Below are 21486 nucleotides of genomic sequence, written 5' to 3'. Positions count from 1 at the left end.
AGGATGGTGAGGCTAGGAGGTTATACATTCTGATGCTCACATTCTACAGATGGGAAACTAAGGCTCAGAAAGATGATGGGGACAGCCAGAGCAGAGAAAGGAACCCTGGGGTGGGAGGAGGCTGAGATCTGGGTTCTGGGAAGGATGGCCATGTACTCACCGTGTGGCAGTGGGCAAGTGATGGGCACTTGTGCCCTATTAGCTGCCCATCCAGGGGAGCTCACCACGGGCCCTAGCTCTCCCTAGCCCTCTGTAGTCAAGGGCCAGTCACTAGGGTCAGTGAATGCTAGCCTTGGGCCCATTGCCACACTCATACTGGCCTCACCTCAGAGAAATTGAACTATTGGCCTCAGTTCACCCGGAGCAGCTGGAGGCGGAGCTGGCACTAGGACCCAGGGGGGCAGGTAGCAGCCTCCCTGGCTGAAAGGGGTGGCTGGAGTACTGGTGGACCTACCTGCCCTGTGGCTGTGGAGCTCTGGACAGCTTCGCCTGGGGAGGGACAGGGTAGCCCCAGAGCTCTGGGGCCAGATGCTCTTGAGAGCCTAGTCTAATCCATGGGAGGTGTGTGAATACATGCAGGGGTGCTCAGGAGGGGTGGTGGTGGACAAGGGCCAGAGTCTGGGGCTGGAGGAGAGCCTGGTTAAAGCTCCCAGCCGGGAGTGAGATGGGAGTGGAGATTTACCCACGTCTAGCCAGCCTGTGAACCTTGATGCTAGTGGTTGTTGGGGGATGCAAGCTGTGGACTCTTGATTGTGGTGGGGGGAGTGTGCCCATCTTTGGGTCTCTGGGTGGTTCCTTGTGTCTAAGTAGGTTGTTGCAGAGGTGTGTACCTGTGAGTATGGGAGGGTGTTGGAGAGAAGGGGTTCGCAGGTAACTTCCAGAATCCCTCTTCGAGCACCTCCTCGCCCTTCTTCTCAGAGCCCACTCTTTCTGGGCCCCTCCCCGACCCCTGCCTGAGGACTGGTCGGGCCAGGTCCCCTTCGGAGGAGGGTGGGGCGGGCGCTAGGACCCGGCGGGGCGGGGCGGGGCGGGGCGGGGCGGGGCTCCGAGACCCATCAGCTGTACCTCCGCAGCCTGGAAAATACCCAGCGCCGGCGAGCGGAGACCCCGGAGCCCCCAGCCTAGCCCGGGGAGAGGGAGGGAGGGGGGCCGCGCGGGGCGGGGTGGGGGCGCGCGGGGCCGGGGGGGGGGTGCGGGGCGGGGCCGGCGGCGGGACCCACTGCTCCTCCCCCCAGAGCCCCCGCGCTGCCCCGGTCGCCCGGGCAGCGCGGCGGCGGCGGCGGCGGCAGAGGCGCTCGCACCTCCGGCCCCGGCGGGCCCCGGCGGAGCAGCTGGCACAGGTGAGCGGGCCGGCCCCTTGGGCACCCCACCCCGCCCCCACCACGGGCCCCGCGCGCTTCCCGCGCCGGCGCCGCTGCCGAGTTAGTTGAGCCAGTCCGGCCAGCGCTGCGCGGACCCCGCCGGGCCGTCCGTCACCTCGGGTCGCGGCCTCCCCCGGGTCCCGACGGGCCCCCCCCCGCACCCGATACGCAGCCCCCACTCCGGCCCCCAAACCGGAGGTCTGGGTCGCTCCTGGGGGAGGGGGGCGTACTGCTCTGTGCCGGCGGTGCGCGCTGGCCAGCCCCTGCCTGTCTCTAACTCTACCCGCCAGGACCCCGAACAGCCGCACCCGCGCCCCCAGCGCACTGACTCCGGTTCCCAAACCGGTCTTTCAGGTCCCTGGAAGGTGGCGTCAGCATCTGCAGCCGCGTCGACGTTGTTGGAGCTTCCGCGGAGGACCCAGGAGAGCCGGACTAGGACCAGGGCCCTGGGCTTCCCCATGGAGAAGTCAGCTGCCTCAACTGAGCTCCAGGGGCCTCGGCCAGTCCTGGGCCGCGACAGCGTCCAGGTGCCCGACGACCAGGACTTCCGCAGCTTCCGGTCAGAGTGTGAGGCCGAGGCGGGCTGGAACCTGACCTACAGCAAGGCCGGCGTGTCTGTGTGGGTGCAGGCTGTGGAGATGGATCGTACCCTGCACAAGATCAAGGTAGGGTTGCCCTGCAGCAGGTGTAGCCTGCACTGCACCCTTACTTCCTCTGACCAGGGAGTCTCCTGGTCCTCCCGCAGGGTTACAGACACCCGGTTGTACACCTCAGACTCTCCCGTGAGAAACCAGGAGGAGGCACAGTTTGCTGGCCCCATCTCACAGATGGGCCAACTGAGGCCTGGAGAGGGGGTGTGACTCACTCTGGCTCACTCAGCCAGAACCCAGGCTTCTGCACACCCCTGCCTGATCCGGGGAGGTGGGCTGCTGTCAGGCCTACCTAGGAGAATGGTCTCCCTCAGGGAGCCCTCTGCCCATGGAAGCCTTCACCATGTCCTGACTTGAGTCATCTGAGGAGGGAGACTGAGCCCTTCTCTCCTGAATTCCTGGTTCTCTCAGCCTAAGCTGTGTATCTTTCCCCACTTTCTGCACCCTTGGGTGCCAGGGACCTGATTCCTTCCTGTCTGATGCCCTGCTCTTCCCCCTTCCCTCCTGGCTGTTCCCTGAGTCTCTCCTGCAGGGACTCAGGATCCTGGCTGGCAGATCCTGAAAGCAGGACTTAGATGTCTCTGCCTTACACAGGGCCAGACTGGGGGTGGGCTGGGGGAGGAGAGGACCAGCAGATGCAGGGAAGATGTCGGCACATTCAGCCTCCCTCACAGCCATCAACCCCATTCCTCACAACCCCCTGATTTTCTTCTCTTTGCCAAGATAGGGCCAGCTTGGGGTTTGGGACCCCGTGAGCCCACCTACCCTGGGGAACTAGATGGGGAATAGGCTGGTGAAGACTCTGATTGGAGGCCTCGGTAGCTTCCTCCAACACAACACATCTGGCATTGCTGTGAGTGCCACTTTTCAAGGGGGCAGGTCTCCCTTTAGTGGAGTCCTGGTAGTAGACTGTACCCTTCCCTTTCTCTTGCCTCACCCTTCCTGCTGTCCTTCTCGAACATGTGGAGGAGTGTATTCCTGTGCTGGAGGGGGGCAGAGGTGGAAGCAGGACACTGAACTCAGAGGGCACTCCTGCCCTCCCTCTACTTCAGCCCCTCTTGCCTGGGACCTGCTCTTGGATTTGGATTTAGCTCTGGCATCATGGCCTCATACCAGGGCCAGAGATGTCTGACCTTCCCTCTCTGACCCTGTGCCTTTCTGCCTCACTTTGTCTTAGTCATTTAGACCTTTGTCCATCTGTTCCCGTGTGGTCTTCTGGCTCACCCATTCTGTCTTCCCTTCTCCCTTCTATAACTCTCTGTCTGCACCCTGGCTATCTGACTGTCTCCTTCTCTCTGGGTTTCCATGTGTGTCTCCCCTCCTGGGACTCTCTACCCAGGCCTGAGGACCCTGGGCTGGGGCCTTCCCAGAGGCCTGACCTGTGTCTGAGCCTGAGGAGCAGGGAAGGGAACGGCAGCTGGTATGTTCCAGCTTAGTGCTCTCTGAGGACAGGGACAGGTCCTATCCTTCTTTGCGTCCTCAGCCTCCAACACAGACAGAGCAGGGATGTTGGTTGAATGAAGGATGGAAGGAAGGAAGGAAGGAAGGAACAAACTGAATAAAACGTGAGCAAAGTTTTTGTGAGAACAAGGTTGTTCTCCTGACTGTGACCTAGGAAAGGCTCAAGGCTGGGCTGTGCAGTGGGGTGGGGAAGTGTAATTTCCCCACTGAGCTGGCTCTCCAGAAGGAAGAGAAGGGAAAAGTCTGAACTGAGACCAGTACTCCCACCCTCTGTGTCAACAGGGCGGAGCTGCCTCCTCCATCTGGCTTGGTTAATGAATAAACCCAGCCTAGTCCAGGACTGGAGTTGGCAGGTCCGGGGTCCGGAGTGCCACAACGGACCACTTGTGGCCAGATCAGATTTGTCAGGTGTTCTTCCTTGGGAGTGGAGGGGACTTGGAAAAACGGGGGTATTGTGGGCTTGTGGTCAGGGCATACACCTGACCTTCCTTCCCTCTCAGACTGAGCAGAGGTTGGAGGTGCCTTTACAACTCCAGTTTCATACTCACCCCTCACTGGGGTGCAAGTATGGACACCGAGGTCCAGAGAGGAACAGGGGCCAGCCCAGGCTCACACAGCCAAGTCCCAGCAGAGCCAGACTTGGCACCCGGACCTTTAGCCTACCGGCCTAGTTCTCTCTGTTGTGCTCGCCACAGTGGAGGGGGACTGGGGCCAGGAGGTGAGCAGAGCTGGGGCCTAAGGAGGAGGCTGGGGCCTTGGTTACGGGCATCCCGAGATCTCTGATCCCCTCAGCACAGCCAGATGGAGCTGTGGGGGACAGGCAGAGGTCTCTGAGCTCCCCATCCCCAAGATTCCAAGAATCCATTTCTGGTAAGAGCCCCTGCTCTGAGCCAAGCGTTTCTCTTCATGGTCTAATTTACCCTCAGGCCAGTCCTGGGCAGCAGTAGGCTTGTCTCCATGCTACAAACAAAGAAACTGAGGCTGAGAGAGGTGATGTCACTTGCCTAAGGTCATATCAGCTGAGGCAGGAGTGGAACCCAGGCCAGCCTGGCTCCAGAGTCCCTGCCTCTCTCATCTTGGGCTCACATCTTAGTCAACATTCTGGCATTTGACCCCATCAATAACTCTTTGAAGGACGTGGTGTTTTCATCATCCCATTTTTGTTTGATAAATGAGAAAGCTGAGGCCCAGAAAGGGGAGTGGCTTGTCAAGGTCACACAGCAGGTCTGAAGCCAGAGTCCCCAGGGATGATTGGGTCACTCCGGGAGGCTGCGACTCAACCACAGGTATTTGTTGAGCTCCCCCCTCCCCACAGCCTGTTCTGGGCCTGCCCTCTGAGCTGGAGAAGCCAGCTGCCTCCTGTACATGCCCTGTGTGCGTGATCCCAGGTTGGGGGAGCAGGTCCACCTATCTGCCTACCTGATTGATTTCCTCTACCTCACTCCCTTTCCCCCAGACTTATCTTCTCCCTGCTCCTGTGTCCGGAGGTTCCTGGAAGACACTGTGGCTCTGGCCCAGCATTTGGAGCCAGGACAAAGGGACAGGGCTGCTGGAGGCCACCTCTTCCCTTTCCCTCCCTCCTGGCCTCCGGCCTGGTCTGGTCCCAAGCCTGCACTGTGCTCCGGGCACTGGAGAGGAGGCAGATACCGCCTCCTGAGAGGTCAGGCTTCGTCCCAAAGGCAGACGCTGAACATGGATCCTGGGTCCAAGGCAGAGGGCAGTTTGGAACCTGAATACAGGTCTCTCAATGCCCAGGCCAGGCTTCCCCACAGCTCCTGTAGCAGTAGAGAAATGGGAAACCAGGGGGTCTGTCATTTATTCAAGCAGGGCCAGCTGGGGAAGAGGCTGAGGTCCAGTCCTGGCTATGGTATTCTTTTGCTGTGTTTGTGACTGTGGGCACATCCCTGCCCTCTCTGGGTTATGTCTCCATCTGTGCCATGGGGCTCTCCTGGCTCCAAGGGCCTCTAAACTCAATGCCTGGGCTGGGGCCCATGGAGAGGGATGAAGCACAGGGGACAGAAAGCAGGAGATGACACGGCCTGCCCAGCCCTGCCCTGGATGCTCACGTGCTCGGGCTCTCTGATGCTGCTGTGTACCTAGCCACCTGAGAGGTAGAGGAGACCTGGCCCCTGTCCTCAGAGGTGTCCAGACCTTGGTGGAGAGAAGACTGACAATTCCAGGTGACCCCCCTGCCCACTGCATGAGGCAGGTGTCCACAGGCAGACCACAGAGGCAGGAGTGGGCCCGGTGGGTAGGGGCCTTGAGGGGCTTGACGGTTGAAGCAGGGGTGCGAGGTCTCCTGGGGGAGTGCAGCTGAGAACCTGAGGTTCCTCTTGCCACAGGAAGCTGGGTGGTGGGGACCTATCTCCTCTGACTTCCTGTCCTACGACTCCTCCTCTTCCCCTTTGGAGAAAGCTTCAGTGACCCCTCCCTGACCTGTCTCACTGTCCACCTGCTTCCACACCACAGGCCCCCTGAGTTCCAAGCTCTTAAGCCAGTGCTCCGGCCTGTCCCCTCTCAGCACCTCATTCTCTCCCCCTGTAAAATTTGGGATCATCTCAGGGATCTCCAAGGGCCCTTCTCACTCTTAATGGTCCATGGGACTCAAAAGGGTCATGGGGAAGGTGGGGACAGTTGCAGGGCCAGGTGTTTTCTTCATGTTGTCCCACTGAGTCTTCACAACTGTCCTGTGGCATAAGTCTTATGAACTCCATTGAACAGATGTGAAAGCTGAGGTTCAGGGCAAGAATTCACTTGTGCAGTCAAACAGCTAGGAGGTAGCCGAGGCAGGATCAGAGCCCAGGTCCTTGAGACTCCAAGGCCAAGATCTCTTCACTCCCTTGGGCCTGCTTATTAGCATCATTGGGCCCTTCCGTCTCCTGGACCCTGTGGCTCAGAACCTACCCCTGTCTTCTGCCTTCAGTCTCCCTGTACTGTGCCATTGTGGGAGGGCACCCTGGAGTGGTCCCAGTTGAGCAAGAGCCCAGTCCTTACTGTGTGACCTTGGGGGGGTCACTTCACCTTTACGAGTCAGTCTTCTTATCTGTGGTGGCAGAGGCAGGAGTTAATTGGGTTTTAGGTGTTTGGATTCAGTGAGTTCAGGTTCAGGCTGGGCCTCTGTCGCCTCTGGGGCTCAGTTTCCCTGTCTCTACAGGAAGTTGCTGGGCAGGTGGTTTGTAGAGGCTGTCCTGGTCTTAGGCCATGGTAAAGGCTTCTGCATTGCTGGACACAGAGTAAGGACGGAGAGCTAAGGCCATGACAGTCTGTGCCATCTGAGAGGTCCCTAGATGGGGCTCCTGAATCCAGGCTGAGGCCCTGAGACCCCTGTCCTGGATGGCTATAGCTCTGACTTGGTGTGAGGGCAGCTGGAGGAAGTAGTCCAGAGCTGTCCTCAGGGGACAGGCTCCCAGAGAGCATGCCCCAGGGAGACAGGGTCTGGACCTTCAGGTGGGGGAAATCAGAGAAAGGAAAGGTCAGAGGTGGCTGGAGGCTTTAGGGAAGTCTTTCTGGAGATGCCTGGGTTGGCCTGAGGCCATAGGGGGAGAGCACAGGGTCCAGAGTCCTGGGCATGTGACCTTGGGCAGATTGCTGCCCCTGCCTAGGCTTTAGCTTCCTCATCTGTCACATGTGAATAGTAGTGCTGCCCTGCCTGTCTTTGGGCACTTCATTCAGGTTGGGGACAAAGAAGGAAATCAAGCGAACCCTGCCCTCAAGGAGCTCCCAGTTGGATGCTGGGACAGACACTTATCACAGGAGCTGCAGAGACCCAGAGCAGGCCTCTGAATCAGCCTTGGGGGCCAGAGAAGGCTTCACAGAGGAGGAATTCTCAGGTGATCTGTTTGGAATTGGGTAGAGAATGAGGAGTACAAGTTTGACAGCATTGGGAGCATTTCATACAGAGGAACAGCTGTGTAAAGACCCAGAGGCAGGAAACAGGGCAGTGCATTAGGAGAGCTGCAGGTGGTTCATTGTGGGGCTTGGAACTCAGGGGGCTGGAGGTGATTAGACAGCTAGACCAAGGCTCTAGGATTTGGGTCCTGGAGGTTCTAGGGTACCAAGGGAGGGTTTTAGACAAGGTAGGTGGTAGGAGGAAGATGCTGCTGTATTTGTCTGGACAGACATGCCAAGGCCTGCACTAAAGCAGGGACTGTGGGGAATGGAGCAAGGGATTGCATCCAGAAAGATTTAGGAGGCATAAGGGATGGGACATGGTGGTTACAGCATAAGTCTTGTGCAGGCTGGGATGTAAGATAGTATGGATGTGCAGCCCCCTGGGGGCAAGGAACTGGTGGGATGGGTGCTTTCAGTCAGTGTCCATCCACGCTGGGGCTAGAAGAGTCCTCAGCCCCCAGGCTGGCTCTGTTCCTCCATGACCAGCTCCCCAGGCTCTGGCTTTTAAACTTTAACGAGCCCCAGCTCAGTTTCCAGCCGAGAGTCTTTAAAGTTTCAGGAGATGAGAGAAAGGAGGCAGTCCTGGAGACAGATGGGTTTTCTTTCTTCCCCTGTGTCTCCATGCCTGGCTGGGCCACCTGGAGCCAGGGCTGCGGGTGCCATGACCCCGGAGGCGTGGTGCTCTTTAGGGATCTGGGACCTTAGCTGGGCCGCTCCAGTCTGTTCGTGAGGGGCCAGCGGCCACCGAGATAGATGGGAATTAAAACTCTATTCCCACCCTGCCCCCTTACCTTTACCCCTGACCTGGGCAGGTGAGCATCCACCCTCCCCCCCCAGCAACAGGTGAGAGGAAAGGTGCTTAGACCATGCATTGGGCTCGAGGTGTCTCTGTCCCTCCCTGTGCCTCACTTCAGGCATGCTTGGTCTGGCCTCAACGCTCCGGGACCCCTGGAGCTGTAGAAACACAGGCAGTGGAAGAAAGTATCAGGTCCAGAACTTAGTGGTGGGTCCCACACCAAATACAGACTCCTGTCACCTGTCATTAAAGAGAGGCTGGGCAGGTGGCACTGGGCAGCTGGAGCTGTTCTCTGGGGCTTTAGCATAATAATTGCCTCCCTGCCTCTCAGCCTGGCTCCCTGAAGGCAGCTACTTGCTACCTCTGACCTCTCTCTAGAATTCTTATGTCTTGGGGCAGTTGAACAATGCCTGCAAGTTTACCTCCCTCCCCTTCCCCTCCACCACGCAATGGGAAGTACAGGTAAATACTGCCTTTGGTCTCCTCTGCATTGTCTGGGCCATGTAATCTCATCCTTTGAGTTCCCTGTCACAACCTGCATCTAACCTTGGTTTCCTGAGAAATCCCTCTACCATCTCCTTGATGCCTCCTCCTTGTTTTTGGACCCTTCTAGATTGCCTGGGACCTTGTACTAGACCAGGGAAGTGATGAGTCTTAAGGCAGAGGCCTGACAGCCAGAGGGGATGGAGTTCCCTTGTGTGTCTCCAACATTCATTCATTCAACACATATTTATTGTTCACATACTGTATCCCAAGTATATCCAGGAATTTAGTGGCAAACCAGACAGATCAGACCCTGTTGTCATGAGTTTACATCCTGAGGGGGAGACAAGCAAAATAGAAGCAAATAACTAAATAAGATACCAGATGGTTGTTGTGTGTTATGAGGGCAGGATGATGTGATGGGAATTGTCTGGCCTTCTATGTTTGGGCCTTCTGTGTGTGGAGGTGGATTGTATGTGCCTGTGTGTGTGATCTGGTCCTTAGTTGGGTAGATTGTGAGCCCCTCAGGGGCAGGGCACCTGACAAAGGTCATTAAATCCATATTGAATGTGTTTGTGTGTGTGTGTGTGTGTACACGTGCCTAAGGTTGGGTGTATGTGCCTCTGAGTGTGAGACTCTGTGTGTGTTTCTGTGTCTGGCATTACTTTGTGTGTGTGAGTCACACCCCCTCACTGCAGCAGAGTTGTCTCTGATCCAATTATGTCTCCTCAGCTGTCTCCCAGTGGCTTCCGCCCCCCAGCTCAGCTCTGGCTCTGCCTCGGGTTTCCCCTCCCTGCTTCCCTGCAGCCTCCTGTCTTTGCCTCTGGGCCTGTCTCTGGGTCTTAGAGTCTCCCCTTGGGGTGTGTTTTCTATCCCTGTCTCTAATGGTTACTGCCTCTGCCTTTACGTCTCTACTTGTCCTGTTTCCTCCTTTTTTTTAATCTGTCCTGGTTATTTATTCGTTCAACAAACCTCTTCTCGTGTCTCCCACCCACTCTGCCAGCCACTGTGCTGGTGCTGGGGACCTGGAGATGGATCAGACCTGGGCCCTGCTCTTAAGGCCTAGTGGGGTGACTGATGGAGATGGTGACAGCCCTTCGTGAGGACTCAGGTCGAGGGAGACGTGGCTGACAGCGTGGTGGGGGGCAGTGGCGTCTGGGTGGAACCTGTGGGGCCCATCAGGAGTCAGGTGGCAGGCTGAGAAGGTCTTGGTGGGTGCGGACTAAGGGTGAGGAAGGAGAGGAGGCAGAGCCAGAGTTGGGAGGACGTTTTGGTTAGGATTTGATCTTGAAGGCAGAGGCAGCAGAGGCTTTCAAGCTGGGCAATACCATCATCACTGGGTTTTATTTTTTATTTATTTTCTTATTGTATTTTATTTCGTTGCACCACACAGCTTGTGGGATCTTAGTTCCTTGACCAGGGATCGAACCTGGGCCGGCAGGAGTGAAAGCTCAGAGTCCTAACCACTGGACTGTCAGGGAATTCCCAGCACTGGGTTTTAGAAAGCTCCCTGGCCCCAGGTGGCAGATCGGCCTGGGAGCCAGGGGACCAGTGACGAGGCTGTGGCTGCACCGGTCCAAGCAAGGATGGTGAGGCCTGCCTGGGTCTGGCGAAGAGGAGCTGTTGGGAAGGTCATGGCCAAGCAGGATCCCAGGTTCCAGGCACAGGCGGGGAGCAGAGGGGAGTGGGCATTGGGGTTGGATAATCCAACAGTAGTGGATATGGTGAGGGTGAGCCTATGGGCTGTCCAGGGGGTGATGCCCAGGAGACTGTTGAAAATGCAGTCTGGAGCTTGCTAGAGAGCTTTGGGGGCATGAGGCCACTGTTAGCGCCTGAAGTCCTGGGAAGTGTTTATCCAATTTGTCTTTGTCTGCTTGTCTCTGTGTCAGCCATGGCCCCTGTCTTGTCTCACTGATCTCCCCGACCCCCTTTCTTTTCTTGCAGGCCCACCCACGCTCTGCTCTTTCTCAGGTCTCCCTCCTCTGTCTGGCTCCCCACCTCCGCCAGGGCTGGAGCAGAGTGGTGGGAGCTCCAGACCAGGAGGTCAGCTTCCAAGAGATCAGAGCAGGATGTTCCTCAGCTGCAGAGGCCTGGGGGGTGGGGGTGGGGGTCCAGGGAGGCTGCTGGAGACTAGGTAGGGGGAGGGGAAGGGGATGGAGGCACAGTAGGGATGAGTCACTCAGCCCTGCGTGGAGAGCAGCAGAGGGGCCTAGCTTGGTCTGCCTGAGCAGACTCTGGGAGCTGTGTCTAGGGGAGACATGGCAGTACCTCCGCCTACCACTGGTCTCAGGAGGGCCGCACTTTAGGAGAGAAGATGGGTTGAGGTTATCTGGTGCCAGATCCCCTTCCCTTCAGAAGAGGCTGTCTAGTCATTTTACAGGTGAGAACTCTGAGGCTGAAGGTGGGGGAAGGAGAGCCTGTGACGGGCCCACACCAAACCTTCTCTCTGTGTCCTTCCAGCGCCCCTTACTCCAGGCAGAGCTGCCCCAGCAGCCCCAGCCCCTAGCGTGGACCCTCCAGGGATAGTCCTCATCTGGCCAAGTGCTGGCCCACCTGGGATTCCTTGAGTCCTTGACAGAGCAGAGCCTTGTTCTTAGGGAACAGCTTCAGGGGTGGACTTTGGGTTGACACTGGGTTCCAGGATGGTTCTTCCCTTCACTTTTCTCAGCCACCATTTACAAATGGGCGTAATCTTCCCTCCTCACGGGTAGTTGAGAGGATGGAATTAGGAGAATTTGCAAGGCCCTAGTGCAGAGCCTGGCACAGAGCTGGCACGCTCTTAACGTTTGCTGAATGGATGAATGAATGAACAGTCTGAGGTACCCAGGGGACAGCTCCATTTCCTCCTGCGTCCATCCTTGTTCACTGGGGTTACCTCATGGAACTGCATGAGCCTTCTCCTTCCCCCAGCCGGTCCAGGCCATTTCCAGTCCCCTCCAGCACCTCTGCCCAGCCTCTTTCCCCTCCTTACATCTGGGTGCCATCTGCTATTCTATTCATCCTGTAGGACTCTGCTTAGGTGTGGCCCTCCCTGTACCTGCGTCCCCCTGCTTCCTTCTGTCCCTGCCGTGAGCCCCCAGGATTTTCATGCCTGTGTCCCAGCTGAGGGTGGAAGGACCCTGAGCCCCCTCAGGCTTTACTCTCAGCATGGCTACACCACACAGAGCATTTCCAGGCAATTCAGCATCAGCCTGGGCAGCCTCAGGCCCATCTCAGCAGAGTCCAGGCTCCCAGGTCCAGGGCACAAGGACCTCGGGATTCTGGACAACACACTTAACCTAGAAAAAAAAAAGTATGGTTTCTTTATCTTATATAAACTCTGTTGTACCAACAGTAACGAGAATCCAAAAATGATAAATTAATCCCCCAGAGCCTCAATTCCTGAGTTAAACTTCCCCTGGTTCCTTCCAGCTCTCATTCAAGGGTGTAGGTAATTTATGTACAATTGAGACCATGGCACAGATGCAAGTTTGTGTCCTCTTTTGTTCATTTAACATTGCATCTGTGGAAATTTCTCATATTGCTACAGAATCATTAATTCAGGAACATTTCTGGCAGCTGCTCCCTGCCAGGCCTCTTCTGGGTTCTGAGGGGCCCCTGCCCCTGCCCTGAGGGAGACCACAGTCCTCAGTAGCTGGGCAGTGATCTTCAAGGTGAGGTATCATTCTTAACTCAACCAGGCCCTGTTGGTGGTGGTGTTCCAGGTTGTCCCCCAGTATATTTTGCTAATTACAAATGCAATAATACAGTCATGAATATTGTAACAGAACTTTTTTTCTTATTTTGTATTTTTTTTCTGAGTATAAATTTCTGGTCCTGGAGTTCCAGGACCTGAGTTGAAAGATACATTTTTATGATTTTTAAAATATTTGCCAAATTACTTTTCAGAATAGTGCAACCAGTTTTTGCTGTCACTAACTGGGTAACAGTTTTACCATATGCTCACAAGCAGTGGTTATTTTATATACTTTTGCTATTTACTAAATGTAAATTGATACTTCAGGACAGATTGAATTTACTTTTCTTTATCAGAATTATTAAAGATCTTACAGAAAGTCCCAGAATCTCCCTTCACCTGTCTCTGCCCCTGCCCCTTACACTCCATTTTATGAGGATGATGGCAGAAGTAGTAATCAGCCTCAAGTGCCACAGAGAGTTTTACAAGCGTCCAGGAGGTTTTCACAACGACCCTTCCTTCTGACCTCCACAAAGCACTGAGGGCCACCAGGCATGGCCCCAGCACTCTAAAAGTCAGAGAAGCTCACACGGGCATGGCCTCTTTGCTGGCTCACCTGTCCCTCCTTCCATTCAGGCAGCATTTCTTTACTAGACCATGCCACGCACTGGGGATGCCAAGACAAGCAAGGGGCCAGGATGAATCGATGCATCGCAGTGTGTGCTGATGAAGGGAGGCGGTGGGGTGGAGGAGGAGGCCCCAGACCAACCTGCAGAAGTTAGGGACACGGTAGGTGGCCTGGTCAGGACACAGCCAGGCTGAAGTTTGAGGGCAAAATAGCAAAGAACCAGCAAGGGGAGGTCCTGGGAAAGCAGGACTTATTAGATCTCTCTCCTCCTACACACCCCCACCTCTGCTTCCCCTGATGCCCTGTGTCAGTGCCCTTGAGCTGCTCTTGATATTTGGCGGGGACATGGGGGGAAGGTCTTAAGGGTCTCCATTCTGGGGACCCCAGAAACCCAGAGGCAAGGGCAGGTGCTCTAGCAGCTTGGCTAGATGATGGCCGTGTGGGGCCTTTAGGAGGGGCAGTGGAGGGCCCTGAAGCCAGCAAGCAGGTGGTGCACAGCCCTGGGAGGAGGACTTGGAGCAAACAGGGCAGAGGGGCCACTGGAGCTGAGCCTTTCATGTGCTGTGTGCCCTGGGTCAGTGTCTGTATCTTTTAACACCTGGACTGACATGGTGAGGGCAGTGCCTGGTTGTGGGTTGTGAGGGTGGAGCCTGTGGACTTGTGCAGGGCCCTGGTATAAGAGGGCCACGCACCCCCTCCCTGTCCATCCACCCTGTGGCAGGATCTGGGGCATTTTTGTTGTTTTAAACTTTGTTCCTTGACCCTTTATACCCTGCCCTTTGGTGTTAGCAGGAAAGTGCTCCCCTCGGCAGGGCCTGAGAAGTCAGGGAATATTGCCGGGGCCTAGGGCTGGAGAAGGGCAGCTGCTGCTGGGGGCTTTATGTACAAGTCTCATTTAATCCTCACAGCTCTACTCCGAGGGGAGGATTATCCCTGTTTGACAGATGAAGATATTGGGATTCAGAACTGAAGTCCTTTGCCCAAGCCAAGGCCACACAGGCAGGAAGCGGCAGGACAGAGGCCTATCTGACCAGACAGCCTGGAATTGCTGCGAGCGTGAGCTTGTGGGGCAATGCGATGGCCCAAGTCTTCTCAGAGGAGACTTCCAGGTGCAGAGCTCCAGTGCTGAGCTTTGGAAAAGCACAGCCTTGCCTTTAAGCCCAGGGAGGGCTGAGGATAGAGTCGGGAATTTTGTTCAGAGGAGGAATCTCTGAGCTTCGCCTGCCTGGTCAGCAAGCCTTTCTGAATCCAGTGAGCTCTGCGTAATAACCATCAATTACGGCTTCCCTGGTGGCGCAGTGGTTAAGAATTTGCCTGCCAATGCAGGGGACACGGGTTCAAGCCCTCGTCCAGGAAGATCCCACATGCCACAGAGCAACTAAGCCCGTGTGCCACAACTACTGAGCCTGTGCTCTAGAGCCCGCGAGCCACAACTACTGAGCCCACGTGCCACAACTGCTGAAGCCTGCGCGCCTAGAGCCCGTGCTCCGCAACAAGAGAGGCCACTGCAGTGAGAAGCCTGTGCACCACAACAAAGAGTAGCCCCCTCTCGCCTCAACTAGAGGAAGCCCGCGCGCAGCAACGAAGACCCAACGCAGCCAAAAATAAAATAAATTAAAAATTAAAAGAAAATAATAACCATCAATTAACTAAGGCAGTCTCCAGTTGCCAGTGTGTTTGTTTTAGCTGGGCCAGTCCTGCCCCTTGATGAAGGGAGCAGAAAGTCCTGACACTTTGGGGTCAGGCACACCCAGGCTCTGGTTCGCTCCACCTCTGTTAGCTTTGTGGCCTTGGTTAATCATTTTACCTCTCTGGGCCTCACTTTCTGCATCTGTAAAATGGGGGTGATGATATCCATCAGGGTGTTGAGGGGGTAAGAGACAATATTTGCACAGGATGCAGCTTGGCACCCTTGACAGCTGGCAGAGGTGGTTTGACCTAAACTTCAGCCGCTGGGGGGTCCGTGGTCCAGGTGCTACTGTCTCCTTTGTGGGATGATGAATTAGTGATTTGGAGCACATGGTAATGGTTATTGAGGTGGTAGCTATTGTTTGGGGCTATGATTGATTTGATAGCTAGTGCTCCACCCTGGTCAGGAGTGCTTTCTCTGTTTTAAATACGGTTCTTTTGGGAAAGGGTAATTTGCTTAATAGTTATTCCTTTAACAAAACTGCTAAAATGCAATGTGGTGAGAAGTCAGCACAGCCTGAGGCATGTTTCAGAGCCCAGATGGACCCCTTACCCTTCTCTGGGCCTCAGTTTCCCCAGTGGTGACCTGAAGAGTAGAGGTGGAAGAGATCATCTCCTGGGTCCCTAGGACTTTGGGATAATCCATGTGCCCCGTATATCCCACGGGCAAGGATATTGGAGACCTGCTGTGTTAAGGTCTTGGCATGTGGGCCAAACTTGGATCCATCTGTCCGTGTCTCAGTTTGCTTGTTACTGCCCTGGCCATTGGCCCTCAAAGCCACACCACAGCCCCATGGACATGACCTGACTTCTTTTCCTGTCTCAGGTCAGCCATCTCCCTGGGTCCTGGGAGATACTTCAGCCCCTTCCCCTACCACTTCCCTCTTCTTGTGGAGATTCCTCTTTCTCTAATACTGAGCACTGGCAAGGCATCTCCCAAAGAAGCACGGGGCAAGGGGTGGGAGAGAGGAGGAGGGTAGAGTGAGACACCGCTAGGGCACTGACCCTGCTCTGTACTTATTTATTTAAGCCTCCAGGCTTTTGCACCCCCCAGTCTCTCTGCCTGAAATGCCCTCTCTCCCCTTTCAGCAATTCAACTTCTTTTAGGTTCAGTTGCCCTCTGATCCCACAGTTCCCATGCCCACCCCCCCAACCCAGCTCATTCTCTAGTGAGATTTTATGTCCCCATCTCTCCCACTGCGCACTTGATGGGCCCTCTTTAGGGCAGGGCCCAAGTCTGGTTCACTTCTCAGTTCCCTGCTGCCCAGTTGCAGCCCTTGCACACAGCCGACTCCGGGCAGTAGTGAATGGATGGATGGAAGGACAGGGCCAGGTGAGGCAAGAGAGGCGCCTGGGGCCCAGAATGTAAGGAGGCACATGCAAACACAACCTGGTCCTAGCCCTGTGGAAGGGTGCGTGGCTGCTTGTGGAAGCCTGCTTAAGTAATAACAGCTACTGTTTTGGGGGTATCTATGTGCCAGGCATATTGCATACATTATCTCATTTAATTTAATCACAACGTCCCCATGAGATAGGTACTTTTTTAAATTTTTAATTTATTTATTTTTGGCTGCATTGGGCCTTCATTGCTGCGTGCAGGCTTTCTCTAGTTGTGGTGAGCAGGGGCTACTCTTCATTGTGGTACGCGGGCTTCTCACTGCGGTGGCTTCTCTTGTTGTGGAGCAGGGCTCTAGGCACACGGGCTTCAGTAGTTGTAGCACACGGGCTCAGTAGTTGTGGCGCATGGGCTTAGTTGCTCCGCGGCATGTGGGATCTTCCTGGACCAGGGCTTGAACCCGTGTCCCCTGAATTGGTAGGCAGATTCTTAACCATTGCGCCACCAGGGAAGCCCTGAGATAGGTACTTTTATTATCCCCGTTTTTCACATGAGGAAACAAAGACTCAGGTGAGTTAAATCTTGTGCCTAAGGGGAGGAACTGGAATTGGAACCTGGGATTGCCAGACTCAAAGCCTGCAGGAGTCACCCCTGATGGCCTTCCTTGCTTGTCCATTCCCTTCCAACCATGGCTCTACGGGGTTCTGGGCAATCCCAGTTCTCTACCTCATGGGGTTTGGAGAGAGTGGAGTGTAGGGGGTACACAGTCTAATTTCTCTGGTGTCACCTGCTCCCTCTGGGCTTCAGTTTTCTCAGTTGTAAAATGGCTGCATGTGAGACTTCCTGCTGTAAACCAGGCCTTAAGGGCTTTGCAGCCAAGCATGGCCTGCTCCTTGGCTGAGCAACCCCGGCACTGCCTCCCATTCAGTTCTGGTTTCCAGGAGGAGCGCCCAAGCGGCCAGCCAAAGTGAGTGACTTGCACAGGGCCCAATGGCTGTGGATTCTGGTCACAGCCCCGCCCACCAGGTGCTCTCCAGTGACTCACCTCTACCCCTACTCGTCCCTCCAGAAGCCTCTTAGAATTACCTTGCCCCTGTGGCGGCTGCAGCTGCGCACAGGAACAATGCTGGATGTAATTTACCCCTCTTGGCTCATGCGCACAGCCTCCTGGGGGCTGTGGAAAGAGCCGGGCCCAAAGCCAGACTGGCCACCTGGACCGCCTTGGTTTCCTCACCTGCAGCGCTGCCTCCACAGCCTGAGTTCTCCCCTTCCCAGCAGGCCCCACAGCTGACCTTCCTCCCCAAGAGCCTGCCGTGAGCTTGGGAACCCTTTGAAGTTTCCTTCTTTATCTTAAAGATAAAATGTTACGCAGAGTTTATGCTCAACTCAGTGCCTGGTCTGTCTTGTGGCTCTGCGTGCTCCTCCCACTGCCTGCTGTCTCAGAGGGAGGCCCCTGGTCCTGAAGCCACAGAAGTCCAGAGGGAGAAGAGGCAGTCTGGGCAGTGTAGGCCTTTCTCAGTGTGCACCCAGCCGTGGGTGCAGCTTGCCCTGGGAGCACCAAGGCTGGCCTGAGGGAAGAGGAATCCCCAGGTTGGATCCTAACCTACAAAGCATAATTATGTTGTCACTACTCCTTCATACAGTCACTGTCTGGAATAACACGTTGGAGGACTTGCAAAGCCAAACCAGCTTCCATACTTGGATTTAGAGAAGTTCTGGTTTCCTCAGAAGCCACACTTGAGTGCTCCTTCATGGTTAAGAGTATTGGAAGATCCGGTTTTGAAGTTCTGCTGCTTTCTTGCCTTATGATTTGGACAGGTTGCTTCCTCTCCTGAGCCTCAGCTTTCTGTTTTGCAGCACAGCTCACCGGGGGGTGAAGAGTGAGTGTGTGTGTTGAATGTCAGGTGCAACACCCAGACCTCAGTGTCGCTGCACAGTGGAAGTTTGTCTGTATGCTCCTGATGATGCCAGATCTGGCCTCTGCCGTCTTTCCATCCCATCCTTCTCATCACTTTGTTCAATCACTCATTTATTCATTCACTCATGTTTCATTAGTCTTTCTCAGTCTGATATAGTTCCTGAGTCTTTCCTTGACTTTCATGACCCTGACACTTAGAGGCCAGATATTTTGTAAAAGTCCCTCATTTTGGGTTTGTCTGATATTCCTTATGATTAGATTTAGATCATGCATCTTTGGCAGAAATATCACATAAGTGGTACCTGTATTCTTTTCATTGCATCCTATCAGGAAACATCCAGTTTTAACTTGTCCTATCACTAATGATGTTCACTTTGATCACTTGATTAAGGTGGTATCTGCCAGGCAATGTGAAGTTACTGATTTGATGGGAAGGTACTTTGAAACTATATAAATACCCTATTCCTCATTAAACATTAAATTTATTTATTTATTCATACCTGTATATACTTTGGTTTCCTATTTTATTCAGTGGAATATAATCTGTTACTATCATTATTTATTTTAATACATGAGTTGGCCCAGCTTTAGCCCATGGTAGGGGACCAGCTGTCCTGTTTGCCTGGGACTGAGGGATTTCCCGGGATACGGACTTCCAGTGCTAAACTGGCAAACCCTGATGAGTTGGTCATGGAACCAGCAGGAGCCCTTCACACTGGCTCCTGTGTCTGCTGGGCAAGGTCCCTATCACTCTAAGTACGTTGTCCTTACTTTCTGGCACAGTGAGATGTTCCAGGTACATCTTATACTTACTCCGACTTAGCCCTGGAATTATGCATTTCTCCAAGAAGACCTGGAAGCAAGACCTTTGAGTATTAGGCTGCAGCACACCATGGGCACTGGAGCAGATGGAACTCATTCAGCTTCCCTACAGGCCACACTGTTCTCTCTGCCAGGGCCACTTGCTAGATGCCTACCTTCCATGCTGAGCTTCTCCATGAAGACTGATTCCCCACATGCCTCACCGCACACGGCTGACCACCTCCTCTGTGCCCCATTGGGCAGTTTGGGCACCTCCCCATTTCCAAGTTGGTCTCCTCTCTCAACTGGAAGCCTCTGAAGGACAGGCCTCAGATTCATCTCTGACTCTTCTGTGCTCTGCACAGAGCTGAAGCTGATTAAATGACTGGATCTAGTCATACCACCTGGTGGAGCAGAAAAGCAGAGGGCAGGGAGGGAGGATGACACACAATGAGTTTTTGCAGGCTGGAGCTGTCCTTGAACTTTGGTTTTCTTAACTAAAATGGGGCTAATCCCTCAGAGTGTTGCTGTAGGAATAAAATGTGGTAATGTGTAGAAAGCCCTTAGGATAGTGCTTGTGGTGAGCACACCTCTCAGTATCTCTGGGAAACTTTTTTTTTTGCTGCGCTGGGTCTTTGTTGCTGCGCGCAGTATTTCTCTAGTTGTGGCGAGCGGGGGCCACTCCTTGCTGTGGTGCGCAGGCTTCTCACTGCGGTGGCTTCTCTTGTTGCGGAGCACCGGCTCTAGGCGCGCGGGCTTCAGTAGTTGTGGCACGTGGGCTCAGTAGTTTTGGCTCGCGGGCTCTAGAGCGCAGGCTCAGTAGTTGTGGCACACGGGCTTAGTTGCTCCACGGCATGTGGGATCTTCCCGGACCAGGGCTCGAACCCGTGTCCCCTGCATTGGCAGGCGGATTCTTAACCACTGCACCACCAAGGAAGCCCCTGGGAAACATTTTTATTTAATTTTTTTTCATTATTGCAGAAGCAGTACTATATATTTTAGAAAATTAGAAATACAGACAGCAAAAAGAAAATAAAGCTATTATATGTTCATCATTTATAGATTGCCACTGTTAACACCTTAGTGATTGTGCTTCCCAGGCCTTTTCTGTGCATATATTTTTCCCCCAAAATGAGATTATATCATGCATTCCATTTTGTAACTTGCTTTTCTTCAGGCAGCAATCTCCACCATTTTGTTTCAGTAAATTTTCAGCACATCTAACTAACACTCAGATCATATTCATATTTCTCCTATTGTCCCAAATATGTCCTTATAGCTGTTGTGTCCAAGCCAGTATGTAATCCAGGACCACACTTTCTATCTGGTTATTTGTCCTATAAGTCTTAGTCTAGCCTAGTTCCTTCCTTATGACATTGACCTGTAGAAGAGACTGGACTAGTAGCCCTGCAGAATGTCTCACCATCTGGCTTTGTCTTGTATTCTTATGGTGACACTTAACTTGTTCCTCTGTCCATTGTATTTTCTGTTGAGTGAAGCATATCCAGGGCTTGAGGAGTTCACTTGTGCCTAGAATACCCAATGGGTAGTGTCCTTCCTGTGTCCTCTCATCACCATTAGTGGTGCCAGGGCCTAACCCAAGATTAGGGGGAAGGTGATGTGACCCCTCCCTCATATGGTTGCATGTATTTACCTTTTAGTAGAAAGTAATGTGTGGTTCCCTTGGCACCGTCTGAACACCCAGTTCTGGGAAACCTTTTTTTTTTTTTAATATTTATTTATTTATGGCTGAGTTGGGTCTTCGTTTCTGTGCGAGGGCTTTCTCCAGTTGCAGCAAGCGGGGGCCACTCTTCATCGCGGTGCGCGGGCCTCTCTTGTTGCGGAGCACAGGCTCCAGACGCGCAGGCTCAGTAGTTGGGGCTCACGGGCCTAGTTGCTCCGCGGCATGTGGGATCTTCCCAGACCAGGGCTCGAACCCATGTCCCCTGCATTAGCAGGCAGATTCTCAACCACTGCACCACCAGGGAAGCCCCCTGGGAAACCTTTTTAAACTACACAATAGAACTTGTCCATTTGCTGAGGGGAACTTGATCCTGGGGTTTGGGCTTTCGGGTGATAAAAAAAATCATAGAACAAGGATATGGACTGAGTTTCATCTTGCTGAGTGTAAATCTAGTAAAACCTGGTTCTGTTTTTATTTGCTTTCCAGACACGTGATCTAGGTTAAATCCCAGCTTTGCTGCTTACCAGCTGAGTGACCATGGGCAAGTTCCTTAACCTCTCTGAGCCTTAAGTTCCTCTTTGGATTTCTTGTCTGGTAGAGTTATTGTGGGGGTTAAATAAAAAACAAAAAGTGTCCTCGGCTCTTTTCTCCCCTAGATGGAAAGCTCTTTGAGAACAAGGCTGATAAATAATAAGAAATCCAAAGATGTTTGTTGGGGGAATTCCCTGCAGTCCAGTGGTTAGGACTCCTGTGCTTCCACTGAAGGGGGCATGGGTTAGATCCCTGATCGGTGAACTAAGATCCCACATGCTGCATGGCGTGGCCAAAAACAAAACAAAACAAAACCCAAAACCAAACCAAACCAAACCAAACAAAAAACAAAGATGTTTGTTGGATGGCGGAAAAAAGAAAAAAAGGGCAAATGGTGATAAGTACCAGGTGATAAGTACCATGGAGGAAAGACATCATCCATTTAGGCATTTGTTTGTTCATTCATGCTTTCATTTCATTTAACATGTACTCATACCAGGCTCTGTACTGAATCGACTGAACCTCTGCCCATGAAGTTCAGGGACCTGGAGGGCACAGATAAAGAGATTCAGTGTATGGCA

The 21486-nt window shown here is 53.9% G+C and overlaps 1 protein-coding gene and 1 long non-coding RNA gene across 4 annotated transcripts in view; both read left to right on the top strand.

The window, feature by feature from the left end:
- The window catches only part of STARD10 (StAR related lipid transfer domain containing 10), a 34671-nt gene that overhangs the window by 8724 nt on the left and 4461 nt on the right, over positions 1-21486 (top strand). For 2 of the 3 annotated variants that reach the window (XR_014231687.1, XM_082342961.1), the window contains exon 2: positions 1716-2026. Coding sequence is in view for 2 of the 3 variants with exons in the window: in XM_082342961.1 (XP_082199087.1) it covers positions 1716-2026 (311 nt within the window). In the remaining variant the exon portion in view is untranslated. Of the gene's footprint in view, positions 1-1190; positions 1341-1715; positions 2027-21486 lie in introns of those variants that run through there. The other variant, XM_082342962.1, reaches the window with a different exon arrangement.
- LOC309606190 lies at positions 10817-14606 on the top strand. The gene is made up of 2 exons (XR_014231691.1): positions 10817-12295; positions 13855-14606. It is a non-coding gene; the product is annotated as an uncharacterized lncRNA (long non-coding RNA).

Source organism: Balaenoptera borealis (assembly GCF_965194805.1).
Source record: "Balaenoptera borealis genome assembly, chromosome: 11".
NCBI classification, from domain to species: Eukaryota; Metazoa; Chordata; class Mammalia; order Artiodactyla; family Balaenopteridae; genus Balaenoptera; species Balaenoptera borealis.
The sequence above is the reverse complement of the archived record's forward strand: the minus strand, read 5'-3'. Positions and strand labels throughout refer to the sequence as shown.